This window comes from Sarcophilus harrisii, chromosome 1 (genome assembly GCF_902635505.1).
Source record: "Sarcophilus harrisii chromosome 1, mSarHar1.11, whole genome shotgun sequence".
NCBI lineage: Eukaryota > Metazoa > Chordata > Mammalia > Dasyuromorphia > Dasyuridae > Sarcophilus > Sarcophilus harrisii.
In genome coordinates, this window is record NC_045426.1 from 53,234,083 (window position 1) to 53,249,049 (window position 14,967).

The 14,967-nt window shown below is 39.0% G+C and overlaps 2 protein-coding genes and 1 non-coding gene across 3 annotated transcripts in view; 1 reads left to right on the forward strand and 2 right to left on the reverse strand.

Annotated features, from left to right (window-relative positions):
- The window catches only part of CAND2 (cullin associated and neddylation dissociated 2 (putative)), a 42,479-nt gene extending 38,137 nt beyond the window's left edge, over window positions 1-4,342 (forward strand). The window contains exons 14-15 of the mRNA XM_031955491.1: window positions 1,171-1,278; window positions 2,786-4,342. Coding sequence (XP_031811351.1) covers window positions 1,171-1,278; window positions 2,786-3,013 — 336 coding nt within the window. The 3' untranslated portion in view covers window positions 3,014-4,342. The remainder of the gene's footprint in view (window positions 1-1,170; window positions 1,279-2,785) is intronic.
- A 339-nt stretch (window positions 4,343-4,681) lies between these two features.
- On the reverse strand, window positions 4,682-9,297 carry RPL32 (ribosomal protein L32). Its single transcript, XM_012543650.3, has 4 exons — window positions 9,192-9,297; window positions 8,659-8,759; window positions 5,690-5,871; window positions 4,682-4,857 (listed from the first exon to the last, which is right to left on the reverse strand). The coding sequence occupies exons 2-4, from the start codon at window positions 8,752-8,754 to the stop codon at window positions 4,728-4,730; spliced, it is 408 nt and encodes a 135-aa protein (XP_012399104.1). The 5' UTR covers window positions 8,755-8,759; window positions 9,192-9,297; the 3' UTR covers window positions 4,682-4,727.
- LOC111719453 lies at window positions 8,831-8,971 on the reverse strand. The gene has a single exon (XR_002769593.1). It is a non-coding gene; the product is annotated as a small nucleolar RNA SNORA7 (small nucleolar RNA).
- Window positions 9,298-14,967: the final 5,670 nt, after the last annotated feature.

Genomic DNA, 14,967 nt, shown 5'->3' on the forward strand with positions numbered 1-14,967 from the left:
AAAAAATTTTTTTTTCACTTGATAGCTTTGGTTTCCTATCACCTTTCCAGTTACTTCTTCCCTTCCTTGAGCCATCTCTCATGATAAAAAATAAACAGAGAAAAAAAAGGGAGGGGAGAAATTCAGAAAAGCTTAACCAAACATCAGCTGATGCAGGTAGTTTAAGTCTTGTTTCATACCCACAATCCCTCCCCCTACAAAAATAGGGAGCAAAGTGCACTGTCATTAAGAGACTATTTCTATAGGAATATGTACATGTCTAGCAAAAGTATACACAGAGGCACGTATATCTTTATATTCCATGCACATGTACACATATTTGTGTGTGTGATGGGTGGAATCTAAAGTCCCTTCCAACTCTAATAGGTCGTGGTTTTTTCTGTCCTTTAAACTCTCATCCCCATAGGAGAATCAGAGTTGGGAGAGGATGTATTCACTTAGAAGTTCATATAAGCACACCATTAAAACTTTCTCAACAAATGTCCTGGATCATCTGCTGTAAGACTTCTAGTGACCAGGAGCTAATTCTCAGACAAAGACTTCTCTTTGAAAATTCATCTCATTTTTTACCTATTTCTTTTTTTGGAGGCAATTAGGGGTACACGGCTAGACAGTGTGAGGCTGGATTTGAATTTAGAGGAAGAGTCAATCTCAAAAAAACCCAAAAAAAATGTTAAAACCCATCTCATTTTTACCTTTTTCTTTCCTTTTTCTTTGAAGGCAATTAGGGGTAAGTGACTTGCTCAGGGTCACATGGCTAGTCAGTGTGAGGCTGGATTTGAATTTAGAGGAAGAGTCAATCTCAAAGAAAACAAATCCAAAAAATACTTTCCCTGGGGCAGTTTTCTTATTTCCCTCTTGTGAGAGAATTTTTTTAAAAATCAGAAGCAGCTTGGTGGTTCAATAGATACAATGCTGATCCTGGAGTCAAGAGCATATTTCAGATCCAACACTGTAGATGTGGGAGACAGGTTTTTAGGCAGAACCCTCCTCCTGCTCTCTGGACCCCTTGCTGTCCCTTCCTTCCCACGATTCCCCACAGAATTAGGATGATTTCATAGCTTTTCCAACTGGCTGTGGAGGAGGAGCTAGAGGGAAGTTGATTCTTTACGGGGGAAGTCTAGACCTCGGTTTGTCCTTTCACAACCAATCTTTGCCCCTCCTTGGCAGATGCTGACTTTCATCATGTTGGCCCGGCTGTCCACTCTGTGTCCCGACACTGTCCTGCAGAGGCTGGACCGCCTGGTGGAGCCACTTCGAGCCACCTGCACCTCCAAGGTAGGTTCCTTCCTCCTTCCTCCTTGGAAGATGGGACCAGCAGCAGCACAAGCCAGTGGGATGCTGGCAGTTGGGGTGGTCCCGTGGAGAGGGTGTGAGGGCTGGGATGAGGGGAGGCCTCAGACGTCCAGATCATTGGCCATGCAGACAAGTGCATTCAGGAAGCGTGTGAGACTCATTTCTGTGGTGGCACGGGGACTGGTTTCACAGGTACTGGGGGCTCACCACCAGAGGGAGCTCTTTAAATACTTCTCCACAACTTGTGGTCTTGGGGAGCTAATAGACCATCTAAGTGACTTAGGCAGGACTCCCAGCCAGGTCTTCCTGGAGCTATCTGCAGTACCACAATGCTTCTAAGGTGGGCAGTTACACCGGATTGTGGAAAGTCAAAGAGAAATAACTGCTCATCCATGGGATGCTTTTTGTCTTCAACTCCAAGCAGATGGGGAGGTCCACTAAGGGGGCTGTATGGTTAAGTAGGAAGCTTGCTGGGCTTGCTATCAAGACCTGGGTTAAATCCTGCCTTAAGGTCCCTAGTGCATAATCTGTAATTGTCTGAGGGTGGATCACTTCATATGATGGCACCTGTTTTTTCATAGGTAGAATAGCACCTACCTCACAAGGATGTTACAAACCCCTAAGGGGCATCTGCTGTGTGCTGGGCACTACAAATCAAAAAAAAAAAAGTATCTCATTTGATCCTCACAAGCCTGGGAGGTCATTATCATTATCTATTATGGTTGAGGAAACTGAGGCAGACAAAATTGAATTGCTCAGGATCACAAAGCTAGAGTGTGATTGATTCAAAGTCTAGTGCTAATGTACAAGAAGTGATTTTCAAACAATCAGCTAATATATTCCCTTTGTCCATTTTCATTAGTTATTTGATCTGACAAGTCAGTACAGAATTACCTTGTGAACTAAACTTATTCTACCTCTTTCCTTTAGTGGACTGGCTGGCACGTCCTCTACAACCTTCCCAGAAGCTAAAATTTCACTGTTATCTTTTGTCTTAATTTTTCACTAACTCCTTTCCCTTTCTTCCAGATAGAATTCTGACAGAAAAACCACCAAAATCTGGTACAGAGAACGACCTCTGATAAAATGTTATTACACTGGATAGTTCTTAGGTTTTCTTCTCTATTCATTGACTTTTCAACATTTTAAGTAATTTTTAAAAAGATATTATAATTATTAGGTATGCTGTTCTCCTGATTTTGCATCAGTTTCATTATCCATTAGTCACACCCCAAGTGATGAGCAACCCACTTTTGTTTCTAGCTTTTTGTAAATAAAAACAATTAGGAAGGTTTCTGTACCCCCTGGATTTCACTGCCATGGAAAACTCAGATCAAGAGACATCCATCCCTTTCAAGTTAGAGGTGGAAACCGAGACCCAGACAGAAATAAAGCTGCAGAGCTAGCCAGCAGCCAACTAGTTCCCACAATGAGCAATCGGTCATTGGCAATCCCTTTTGTGTGATCTATATCCAATTTCTCATTTTAGGTAAAAGCTGGTTCAGTCAAACAAGAATTTGAAAAGCAAGACGAACTCAAGCGCTCAGCTATGAGAGCTGTGGCTGCCTTACTGACCATACCGGAGGTGGAAAAGAGCCCGGTGATGGCCGAATTCTCTTCCCAAATCAGATCCAACCCTGAGATGGCAGCTCTCTTTGAAAGCATTCAAAAGGACTCGGCTGCCTTATATGCTCCAGAGTCAATGGATCTAAGTTAATGGCCTCTGCTTTTGTGATCAAGTATAAACCCTCCATTAGTGGGAACAGATCCCTAAAGAGCACCCCAGTCAGAGCCAGTGCCTCCTGCGACCTGGGGCCTGCCCACTTGTCATTTCTCTTGGCCTCCATCAGGAAGTTCCGTGCCCAGAATGGTGCTATCTCCAATCTGAGGGCCCAGAGACTAAAGGGTTGAGCAGAATGCTGAGCAACAACCAAGCCCTTTCAGTTCTGTGACATTTGAGATTACACAAGGGCTAGGTTTTTGTCTTTATATAAAAATGAGGGTTTTTAGAATTTCTATATTGCACATTATCTGAAATGTTCCCATGTTCTACTTTCAGAGACTCAGTGGATGTCTGAGTGAAAGACACTGTGAAGAAAACACAAGCTTAGTATTTAAGGGAATTTCCACATGGAGTCCCTTTCCCTTTATTGCTTGAAAATTTTTAGTTTATTATTCAATTGAGTAAATATAGCATTCTCTTAAAAAAAAAAAATCAAATATGCCTCTGGTAAAGTTAGATCCTTGTCTGTCATTTACTGTTGTGTATGAATTGGTTTTAAAAACCTCAGTTTTCTTCACCTAAAATAACCCATTATTTCCTTAGATTCTAATAGTACCAATTACATAGAGGTGATCACTAAATATAAGAGAATTTTGAATAGAGTAGACATCTTAAGGAGGAAAATAATTTTGAAATCTCTCCATGAAATCACTTTCCCAACCCCAACTAGGGAATAAATAGTTCACTTTAAAGGTGATTTCCTTATTTAAGGGGTTAGTCTCCTAATCCTAAACAGAAGTACTTACAAATGAGACTAGTAGCAAACTTTGAGGCAGTACTTAAGGATTTAAAGTTCAGGGCCGAAAGAGGGGGAGAGTAGGATGTCAACACTTTGGACTTCAAGTATTTGCAATCAGTGGCTAGACTAGGGCCTGAACCTCATGGATATTGATGAAGGGATCCTGGGAAATTACTTCAACCTCCCTATCAGTGTCATCTTAAAGCACCTTGTGTTGTCACAATTACTGTCCCCAAAACTCCCTTATAAACTGCAATGTTTCTAAGAAGCTGTATGCAGGTTATTTATCACCTCAAAACAGAATCTTAATTGATAAGCTTTAGTTTCCATGACAAGCTTTCTATGGGCAGAACTGTGACAAGCCATGAAGCTTGTCGGACAGAGTCAGGGGTCCCTTTTTTTGTGGCCCACTCTACTAGTTTAATATTTACTTAATTTGGGATGTTGGGTTTCTATTCTGTTTGACAAAGACAATAAATAAATAAAAGGTAAAATATATGCTTCTATTGCCGTTTCTCTCCAAAGCAACCCACCAAAAATGTACTAAATCCCCCAAATTAAGAAATATACTACATAACTTGACCCAACCTCCTTTACATTTCTTGATAATTATCTTAAAAGAAGATATTTTGAGGAAGAGGGGTTGGAGATAATCAGCTTTGAACCAAGACTTCAGATTTAAATATGATCTAGTGAGGGAAAAGTCAGGTATAGAAACTGGAACCAAATCTTTCCTGATGATTATAAATATAAAAACAAGGAACAGGAGAAGCATTCTCAATCACCTACAACAGCAGAAATGGAGAAATTCCAAAATAATGACTTCAAATTCCCTCTAAAAGCTCCAAAAAACAAAACCAGAAGTACTTTGAGTGTTTATTTAACACAAATAAAAATGTGCAAAGCTTTTTACTCATTTTCTTCACTCCTCAGTCTAGCATTTGGATTGGTGATCTTGATGGCTAGCTGAGCTGCTCTCTCAACAATGACTTTTCGATTCTTAGATGAAACATTGTGAGCAATCTCGGCACAGTAAGATCTGTAGAAAAATCAAATAAATAGATTAAAAACAAGCCAGGACACTAATACTGAAGCATAGTGCAAAAGCAATATCTAGCACCTATTATGGGCCAAATTCAGTGCTAAGCATTTTTTCAAAATACAATTGGTTTAATCAACAGACAGGAAAAATCCAAATAGCCATTTAAATGGCTCTGGTTGATACTTCATGTAGAGTTGATATTTATTACAATCCTTCTCCTCTAAAGAGCTCAGGAAGCTGCTTGTGCCCAAGACATCTTGCATATCAGACCACATCCTGTCCTGCTCTAGTTACTCCAAAGTAAGCACTTAAGGTAACTGAAAGGGAAGGTTTGGATCTCTGAAATAACACAATGAAATGGGTACTGGCATACACATAGATTAATTTGACACCATGAAAGATGAATTGGAAAAGAAGATACAAATAACCAAGACCAGCAAGCTAATTGCCCTAAATTTCAAGCCAGGGTGACTATGAAAATGGTTGTACCACCAAATCAAAAAATATAATTAGGTTGCCTTTACCTTTAATTGTAGTCAGAAAACCCTCTTCCTTCCACTAAATAGCTACACAACTTTCATCAGGTCACTTTCATCCCATTTGCCAGATAAGAGTCCCGAGTACCCCAAAGTGGAGATGTCAATTTTTATATACAATTTCATCAAAAGGTTTACCAAACTTTCATGGACTTTGATCACAGCACAAACTATAGTTTCTATAGGCAATATGGCAGATACTGATTTACAGGTTAAGAAACTTATTGATACCTAAATACAATTGCCACAAATATCTCAAGAATAGGAAAGTGTGGTAGTTCACATTAACTTACTTGTTGCACATCAGAAGCACTTCCAACTCTTTGACATTATGTACCAAAAACTTCCTGAATCCACTTGGGAGCATGTGTTTTGTCTTCTTATTGCTTCCATAACCAATATTGGGCATCAAGATCTGGCCCTTGAATCGTCTTCGCACTCTGTTGTCAATGCCTCTTGGTTTACGCCAGTTTCTCTGTGTTTAAAAAACCCAAAGGTAATCAATGCGTGAAAAGACTAAATCATGTGGCTCAAAAATCAGGATATCACATCTTACAGAGTCTTCCCACGCCCCTTTCTGGGAGAATAAGCTCCAATACTCTGGGACTGATACAGCCTCATCAGCAAGTAAATACTCACCTAATCCACTAACCATCTTAGTCCCAAAGAATGCTTCATGACCCATCCCACCATCCACTAGGAAAAGCAGGGTCTGACCTCCCAGAGGACACCTGCCTCGCCTATCCACTTTCCATTTCTTGAAATGGTAGCATCAAAACCCTGTTGCAGGAATTAGTGTACCATGTCACTTCCCTAAATTTTCAGGTTTTTAACCCCATACTAAAATTTCCTCCCCTTATTCCCCTGTGTACCCCCTATTAAAATGCAAACTAGAAGGAACATGTTTGTATTCATATCTATTGCTCATTCATTCATTCAATCAACAAAATACCTTTTTTGAAAGGGAACATTATTTTAAGCACTGGAAGGAACAAAAGCAAAGAACAAGGAATAACTTGGAAGTTGTCTAGTTCAATCTCCCCATTTTACAGATGAGGAAACCGGGGATTATGGGATAATGCTGTAAAAAGTAGCAGAAGGGGAATAGAATCAAGGTACTCCAATACCATGATCCAGTAACTATATATATATATATTTTTAAAGAAATGCCTCCGAGACTACCTGCACCAAGACAAATCCAGGAACTATGTGAACATAATCACAACCCGCTTGTCACACAAAGTCAAATCTAAACAACTGGAAAAATATTAATTGCTCATGAATAAGCTGATCCAAGAGAATCAAATCAAAACGACCCTGTGAAATAATCCAACCACTCTGGAGAATAATCTGGAACTATGCCTAAAGGGCTATAAAACTGCATACTCTTTGACGCAGCATTTCTGGGTCTGTACCCCAAGGAAATCATAAAGGAGGGAAAAGGACCCACTTATGCATTAAAAATATTTGTAGCATCTTTGTGATGGCAAAGAATTAGAAAATGGGTAGATGCCCGTCACTTGGGGAATGGCTGGATATGCTGTGATATATGAAAGTAATGGAATTATTGTTCTATAAAAATAATGAACAAGCTGATTTTAGACAGGTCTGGAAATATTTACATGAACTGATGCTGAGCAAAACAAGCAGAACCAGGAATACGTTGTTCACAATAACATCAAGCAAGCATGTCAAGCAACTATGATAGACTTGGTTTTTCTCAGTGGTTCAGTAATCCAAAGCAATCTCAATAATTGGGAAAAAAAGACATCTGCATCCAGAAAAAGAACTAGAAATTGAATGTAAAACTAATACATACTATGTTCACCCCCCCCTATGGTTTTTCCATTTTGTTTTGATTTTCTCAACATGATTCATAAATATATACTAAAAAACCACCACTAATCAAAACTATCCCCCCAAATTTTTACAGAGCTAGAATAATGAAATTCATCTAGAACAAAAATTAATATCAAGCAAATTAGTGGGCGAAAAATACGAAAGATGCTTCACCACCCCAGATTTCAAATTATATTACAAAATGGCTACTCAAAACAATTTGGTAGTAAGACATAAGAGCGGGAGATCAGTGGAATAGATTAGACACACAATAAATTACCACAATAATCTGTTTGATCAGCCCAAAAATCTAACCTTTAGGGACAAGAACTCACAAAAAATATTGGGAATATGAGAAAACCATAGAAACTAAGTGGAGTCCATCAATTTATACTATGCCAAAATAAGGTCAAAATGGGTATGCTATTTAGATATAAGGGGTGTTACCATAAGCAAAACTAAGTAAATAATTTACCTATTAGATCTACAGATAAGGGAAGAATTTAGAACCAAACAAGAGATGAGAACACTACAAGATGTAACATAGATCATTTTGATTGTATTAAAAAAGCTTTTGCACAAACAAACCCAATGCAACAGAGATCAGAAGAAAAACAGAAAGCTGGATTTTACTGCGACATATTCAACATATATAGGACTGCTTGCCATATGGGGGAGGGGGTGGAGGTAGAAAGGAGAAAAACCTGGAACAGAAGTGAGTGCAAGGGATAATGCTGTAAAAAATTACCTGGCATGGGTTCTGGCAATAAAAAGTTACTATAATTTAAATAACCTCTCTGATAAGCGAGCCGATCCCGCTCATTGCACACAGCTAAGAGCACTATTACAAGCTATCAACGTGTGAATGACTCGACTGTTCTGGGCAATCCAGTGATCCGAGGTAATTCCAAAGGACTGGAAATGAAAAATGCTTCAAAGAAAGAGCGGATGGAGTCTGAGCGCAGGTCGAAGCACAGTATTTTCCGCTTTATTTTGTGGTTCTTTGCTTTCTTTTACAACATGACTAATGGCAAATATCTCCCACTATCACAAAGTAAAACCTTTACCAAGGAGATAATTTGGGCCTCAAAAGTAAAAATAAATAAATAAATAAAATAAAAAAGTGGGTTTTTAACACGCAATTGGAAAAACTGCAAAAAACCCCGAAAGGACAAGCTGCAAACCCAGCCTGATGGATTCTAAAACTACCGGTTTCCCCGAGCTTTCGGGGCGGTCACAGGCCATTTCCGCGCAGCTTTCGGGCCCCACAAGCGGCGTTTCCCAGAAGGGGCCGCAGGAAGCTTTGGCAGCGCGCGCCACCGAGCCCGCCCTGGGAGCCAGGCAGTTGGAAGTGAGGCCGCCGCAAGCTCAGGCCCGCCAGCCTAGTCCCGCTACCGTGGCCCCACGCGCGCCCGCCGCGTACCTTGATCTTGACATATCTGTCGGACTGGTGCCGGATGAACTTTTTGGTCCTCTTCTTGACGATCTTGGGCTTCACGAGGGGCCGGAGGGCGGGCATGGCGCCTGGAAAACAAAAGCTAGGCCGTTACGGGGTCCGAGCGCGGGAGGCGGACCCCGCCGGGCCGGGCCCGGCCGCTTGTGGCAGATTGTCTTCCGCTCTCCAGCCACGCGCGCGCTAGGAGCGGAATGGGTGTTCCTCTGCAGGCCTCACTCTCCCTCCCGTAGCCGAAGCTGGAAGAGCACGGGGAGCTCTCCAGATGCGATCCGAGGAGGTCACGCGGCCCCGCAGGGCCCAGCCGCGGCAGGGGGAGGTACCCCCTCTCCGTAAGGCAAGCCTTGGCTTCTGGCCCGCACCGAGACACGGAGGCTCGGGGCGCCTTCTTCCCCAACCAGCGACCGGCTCGTCCCTTCCGGGGCTCGCCAGCTGCTGCTTACCGTGACAAGGGACACGCGGGGCCGCCGGTGGGGCAAGGATGGCGACGGATTGGAACTTACCGGTGAAGAGATTGCGACCCCTCCACGGGAAGCGCCGAGGGAAAGAGAGAGAAGGAAAGGCGTAGCGCGGGGGCTGATGGGACTTTACGCCCAAGTCCTGTAAGGAGAACGGAGAGAGACGCCGAAACCGCGTTATCTAAATAGTCAAGTTGTGGAGAGAAAAAAAATCTAAAAGACAGATACTATCTCAATACGATAGATTATCAAAACTACGGTCAGAATAGTTATGAAAGAGCACGAATTCTTAATTTAAAACTTTATGTTGTAATTTGTTTATTTACTTCCAAGACCTGACAGGGAAGGCACTTCCTTCCGCCAGAAGTTGAAGTCTATTTTCTTGAGCCGGATGAGTCTCGGAACTACTTCCGCCAGCTCCTTCTCTCTACTATCTTCCTCCCCCTAGCGGCTGGGATGGATCCAAACTGGGAAGAGCTGAGTTACCCACGTGGTTTCCTAAAGGGCTTTGCTTGCTCCTGCTCTTTTCAGTTTCTTACGTTCTATTTTAAACCGGTTTATAGCACGTTCTCGCTGGGTTGATTGCAGAGTTGCAATAGATTGCAATAGCAACTCGTGTGTTTCATTAGCGAATGTTTATTAAATTCCTACTGGGTTGCAATATACAAACAAAGTTTGCAATGGCAATTCGTGTTTTCATTAAACAAATGTTTATTAAGCCCCCACGCGGTCAGAACTCTGCTAGGCTCCGGGAGAAATGCTTTGGAGAGCATCTTTTTCGGGCTTTGCTTTACATGCATGATCAGAGTGACGTGTGCACGGAGCAATAACCCTAAGACCACCCACGTTTGGTAGATGCACAAACAATGCTGATTGTCAGATAACAATCTGTTGGTCTAATAATGGGGTGCAACTTCACCTCCGAACCACAGAATTCAATGCTCCTCTCTGTACCTCAGGGACCCTTCCTCCCGTCTACCTTTAAGCCACGTCAGTGACCCGAAGCACCTGATCTTTCTATTTTTTTTTTTCCTATAAATTTATCTTCTTGCTCCTGGTTCTTTTGGAACTCAGCCCGCTTCAGTTAACCATACAATTATAATAAACTGTGCCCCTTAACTTGGAGATGAGTCTGATCCTGCAAATTCTTTTGAGATAACGTGGCCACACAGGTCTAGAACCCCAACTTTTGGGGGGTCTCTTTTGAACTCCAACAAGAGGATTATTAAAATTATTTCAAAGACTTTTGAATATATGAATATATGAACTTGATATATGCAAAAGAAATAATAGGAGAGCCTCCAGGGCAGCATTTTGCTCCATTGAATCAAAAGCTTTTAAAAAATAACCTATTTAAACATGACTAATAAGGAAATATTTTTAAATGATTGGACATATCTAACCTGTTTCAGAATGCTTGCTGTCTTGGGGAGGGGAGAGAGAAAAAGAATTTGGAACGCAAAATTTAACAAAAATGAATATTAATGGGGGGGACAAAATACTATTGAAATAATTAAAAATAATTTGTAAGTTAAGATAATGCAAATATTATCTCAACCCCCCCCCATTGGACCCCGCCCAATTAAACAATAAAAAAAGAAAGAAAGAAAGAAAGAAAAAGAAAACCCTCATTATACATGTGGATAGTCCAACAAGGCAAAGCCCTACATTGTTCATGTCCAGAAATGCATGTCTTATTCTAGATTTTTAGTCCGTCCAACACTATTCAGTAGAGTATTTTTATTTTTTTTCATATTTATTTATTTATATATTTATTTATTTTAATGATTACTCTTCTGTAGCATAGTTTGAGATCTGGTATTGATAGCTCTTCCTTTTCTTTTTTCTTTAGTATCCTTAAGATTCTTGATTTTTTATTCCTCCCTATGATTTAAAATTTTTTTTTCTTTTGTCATTGTTCAGTTTCTCAATAATGCCTAACTCTTCGGATCCCATTTGGGATTTTTTTTTTCTCAATAGCATTTTTCCAAATATATATAAAGATAGTTGTCAACATTCATTGTTGCAAGACTGTGTGTTCTAAATTTTTCTTCCTTACCTCCCACCTCCCCATATTTGGGATTTTCTTAGCAAAGATCCTGGAGTGGTTTGCCATTTCTTTTTCCAGCTCATTTTACAGATGAAGAAATTGAGGTTTATGTAAATGACTTGTATAAAAATCACAAAGTTAGTAAATATGAAGTCAGATTTGAACTCTACATTCTATCCACCGCAATATCTCTTTAGTAGTTTGATGTAGAACTGAATAAGAAAATTAGTTTAGGTAATATTTTCAGTTCATTATCTTGTCTTCACCTATTCATGAATTAAAGATTATTTCTCTAATTAATATTAACATTTATCCAATCATGTGTCTGTTTTTATTTCTTCAAAGAGTTTTTTATAAGTCTAATTCATATAGTTCCTAAGTATGTCTTGATACAGTACCAGATATTTTATAACTTCTCTAGTTGTTTTGAATGAAATTTCTCCTTCTAATATTTCTTGGTGGGTTGGTTTGTTGTAACACACAAGACTATTGATAATTTGTGTGAATTTATATTATGAGCCTTTTGTTGAATTTATTATTTCATTTAATTTATTGGTTGATTCTAGGCTTTTCTAACTGAATCATCCTATCATCTACAAAAAAGCAATATTTTTTCTTTTTTCCCTATCCTTATTTCCTGGATTGCTCTTGTCTTACTGCTATAGCTAGCATTTTGAAGACTATGTTAAGTGGAAATTGCCGCCTCAGGTCTACTAGGTGATGCAGTGGATGGAGTGCCAGGGTTGGACCCAGGAGCCCTGAGTTCAAATTTGATCTTAAATATTTAATAGCAGTTTAACAGTAGAACTCAGACCTGAAGCGAGTCAGTCTCCTGACTGCCAGTACAGGGCTTTTCCCTTTAGACTTACAAGTCACATTCAATCATTCAAAAAAGTTTATTATATCTTTTGTAATAGGTATTAGTAGGGGAGAAAGGACACATAGGAAAACACAGCTTTTCTTCTTTTTTTTTCCCCCTGAGGCAATTGGAGTTAAGTGACTTGCCCAGTGTCACACAGCTAGGAAGTATTAAGTATCGTAAGATTTGAAATCAGGTCCTCCTGATTTTGGGGCTGGTGCTCTATCTACTGTCCCACCTAGCTGTCCCCATGGCCTTTATTCTCTCTCTTTTTCTTTTTTAAATGTACTTTCTTTTCTTTTCTTTTCTTTCTTTTCTTTCTTTCTTTTTTTTTTTTTTTTTTAACAATCAATGATCAAGCATTTATCCCCCCCTCCTGGAAATTTTTCTTTTTCTTTTCTTTTCTTTTTTTTTATTATAGCTTTTTATTTACAAGATATATGCATGGGTAATTTTTCAGCATTGACCCTTGCAAAACCTTCTGTTCCAACTTTTTCCTTCTTCCCCCAGATGGCAGGTAGACCAATACATGTTAAATATGTTAAAGTATATATTACATATATATATATATATATATATATACACACACACATATACATACAGTTATTTTGCTGCACAAGAAGAATCAAACTTAGAAATAAGGTAAAATTAACCCGAAAAGGAAATCAAAAATGCAAGCAGACAAAAATATAGGGAATGGAAATGCTATGTTGTAGATCACACTCATTTCCCAGAGTTCTTTCCTTGGGTGTAGCTGGTTCTCTTCATTATTGAACAAATGGAACTGATTTGGTTCATCTCATTGTTGAAGAGAGTCATATCCATCAGAACTGATCAACATATAGTATGGTTGTTGAAGTGTATAATGATCTCTTGGTCCTGCTCATTTCACTCAGCATCAGTTCATGTAGGTCTCTCCAGGCCTCTCCGAAATCTTCCTGCGGGTCATTTCTTACAGAACAATAATATTTCATAACGTTCATATATCACAATTTATTTAGCCATTGAATGGATGGGCATCCATTCAATTTCCAGTTTCTAGCCACTACAAAAAGGGCTGATGGTCTTTATTCTCAAGGAATGTATGGACAATCACATCAAGGGGACAAGATGAGTACATGGAAAACGCTAACAATAAATTTATAGAAGCCAGATCCAATAAATGGAGGCACCAGTAGTATCCAAGTACCCATGTTGTAGATGGATGTTAAGAGGGAAATAGATTGAAGCAAGTATATAATCAAGGTGACCGGGAAGAAGCCTGAACGAAGTTACCATATTTCCTTTTCCAAAGAGTAAAGCAATTTGCACACATTCAATTCAAGCTGTCAATCAATAGCCCAGATGAAAGAACTGAGGTAACAAATCACTCTAGGGGATAAAGAGCTCCCATAATCTCAAGTCTTCTACCTCTTGGACTAGTGATTACTTCTCCTTGGCACATTTACAAAGACCTTGAAATGAGATGAGCATTGTCAGTATTATGGATATTTCTGCATCAATATTCCTAGGCCCCTAGTCTTGCAAAATCCAACCAAGCAAATCCAAGGCAAATCTGCTGGAAATATTTGCTGCAGAAAATGTTAATTTTTTAAAAAATTTCAACTAATTTGGTTAGAATGTACTGATTTGCAAGGGTGCTGATGATTTGTTTTTTTAAATGATTATATTTTTACATGTTATAAATTTATAAATTATAATTTTATCATAAATATATTTCATATATTAATATTTATGTAATTACATGTAAAATTTTAACAATCATTTTAAAAATCTAATATACAATTTTTAATTTTTTTACCCCAATTACATATTAAAACAATTTTTAACTTTTTAAAAAAAGTTTTGAATCCCAAATTCTATTTCTACTTCCACTTCCTCTTCTCTAAGATGTTAACAATTACTCTTTAAATGCTGAATTTTAAATTCTATCCTTCCCTCCCCTCCTTGAGGAGGTAAGCAATTTGATATTGATTATACATATGAAGCCATACAAAACATATTTCCATATTAGCCATGTTGTAAAAGAAAACATGTACAAAATAAAAGAAAACAAAGTAAAAGAAAAGTATGTTTTGATCATATGCTAAATTTATCAGTTCTCTCTCTGGAAGAGGGCAGCATTTTTCATCATGGATCCTTTGGAAGTGTCTTGGATTATTATCTTGATCAGAGGAACTAAGTCTTTCATAGTTGATTATCCTTACAATCTTGCTATTACTATGTATAATGATCTTCTGGTTCTTCTCACTTCACTTTGCATCAGTTCATATATGTCATCCCAGGTTTTCCTGAAACCATTGTGCTTGCATTTCTTATAACACAGCAGTATTCCATTACAATCATATACCACAATTTATTTAGCTGTCTCCTAATTGGCAGTCATCCCCTCAATTTCTTTTTTTTTTTTTTTTTGCCACCACAAAAAGAGCTGCTATAAATTATTGTATAAATAAATCATATTTCCTTTTCTTTGAACTTTTGGGGATGCAGATCTCGTTGTGATATTGCTGGGTCAAAGGATATTCAGGGTTTTAGAATTCTTCTTATATGGCTCCAAATTGTTCTCCAGCATGGTTGGACTGGTTCACAGCCCCACCAACAATGCAGTAATGCCCCTATTTTTCCATATTTCCTACAGCACTTGTCATTTTCTTTTTTTGTCATGTTAGCAAGTATGGTAAGTTCAAAGTGTTTTAATTTGCATTTCTCTGATCAGTAGTGGGGGTAGCTAAGTGGTACAGTGGATAGAGTACTGAACTGGTGAGCAAAAGGGGAAACTGAGGACTTCTCAGAATAATAACCTTGGGTAATTCAAGACTCAACACCAAGGATCTGTTAATCATTAAGGCTCTTGCTCTACCAGCACAAAACATCTAAGAGATAAACCCTTGACCTTTACTCAACTGCTT

Excerpts from the sequence above, each read along its gene's own strand:
- RPL32 (XM_012543650.3), bottom strand. The coding sequence starts at position 8,754 with ATGCCCGCCCTCCGGCCCCTCGTGAAGCCCAAGATCGTCAAGAAGAGG. Across the intron at positions 5,872-8,658 it reads ACAGATATGTCAAGATCAAG|AGAAACTGGCGTAAACCAAG; the intron begins GTACGCGGCGGG and ends TTTTAAACACAG. Across the intron at positions 4,858-5,689 it reads GTGCTTCTGATGTGCAACAA|ATCTTACTGTGCCGAGATTG; the intron begins GTAAGTTAATGT and ends ATTTTTCTACAG.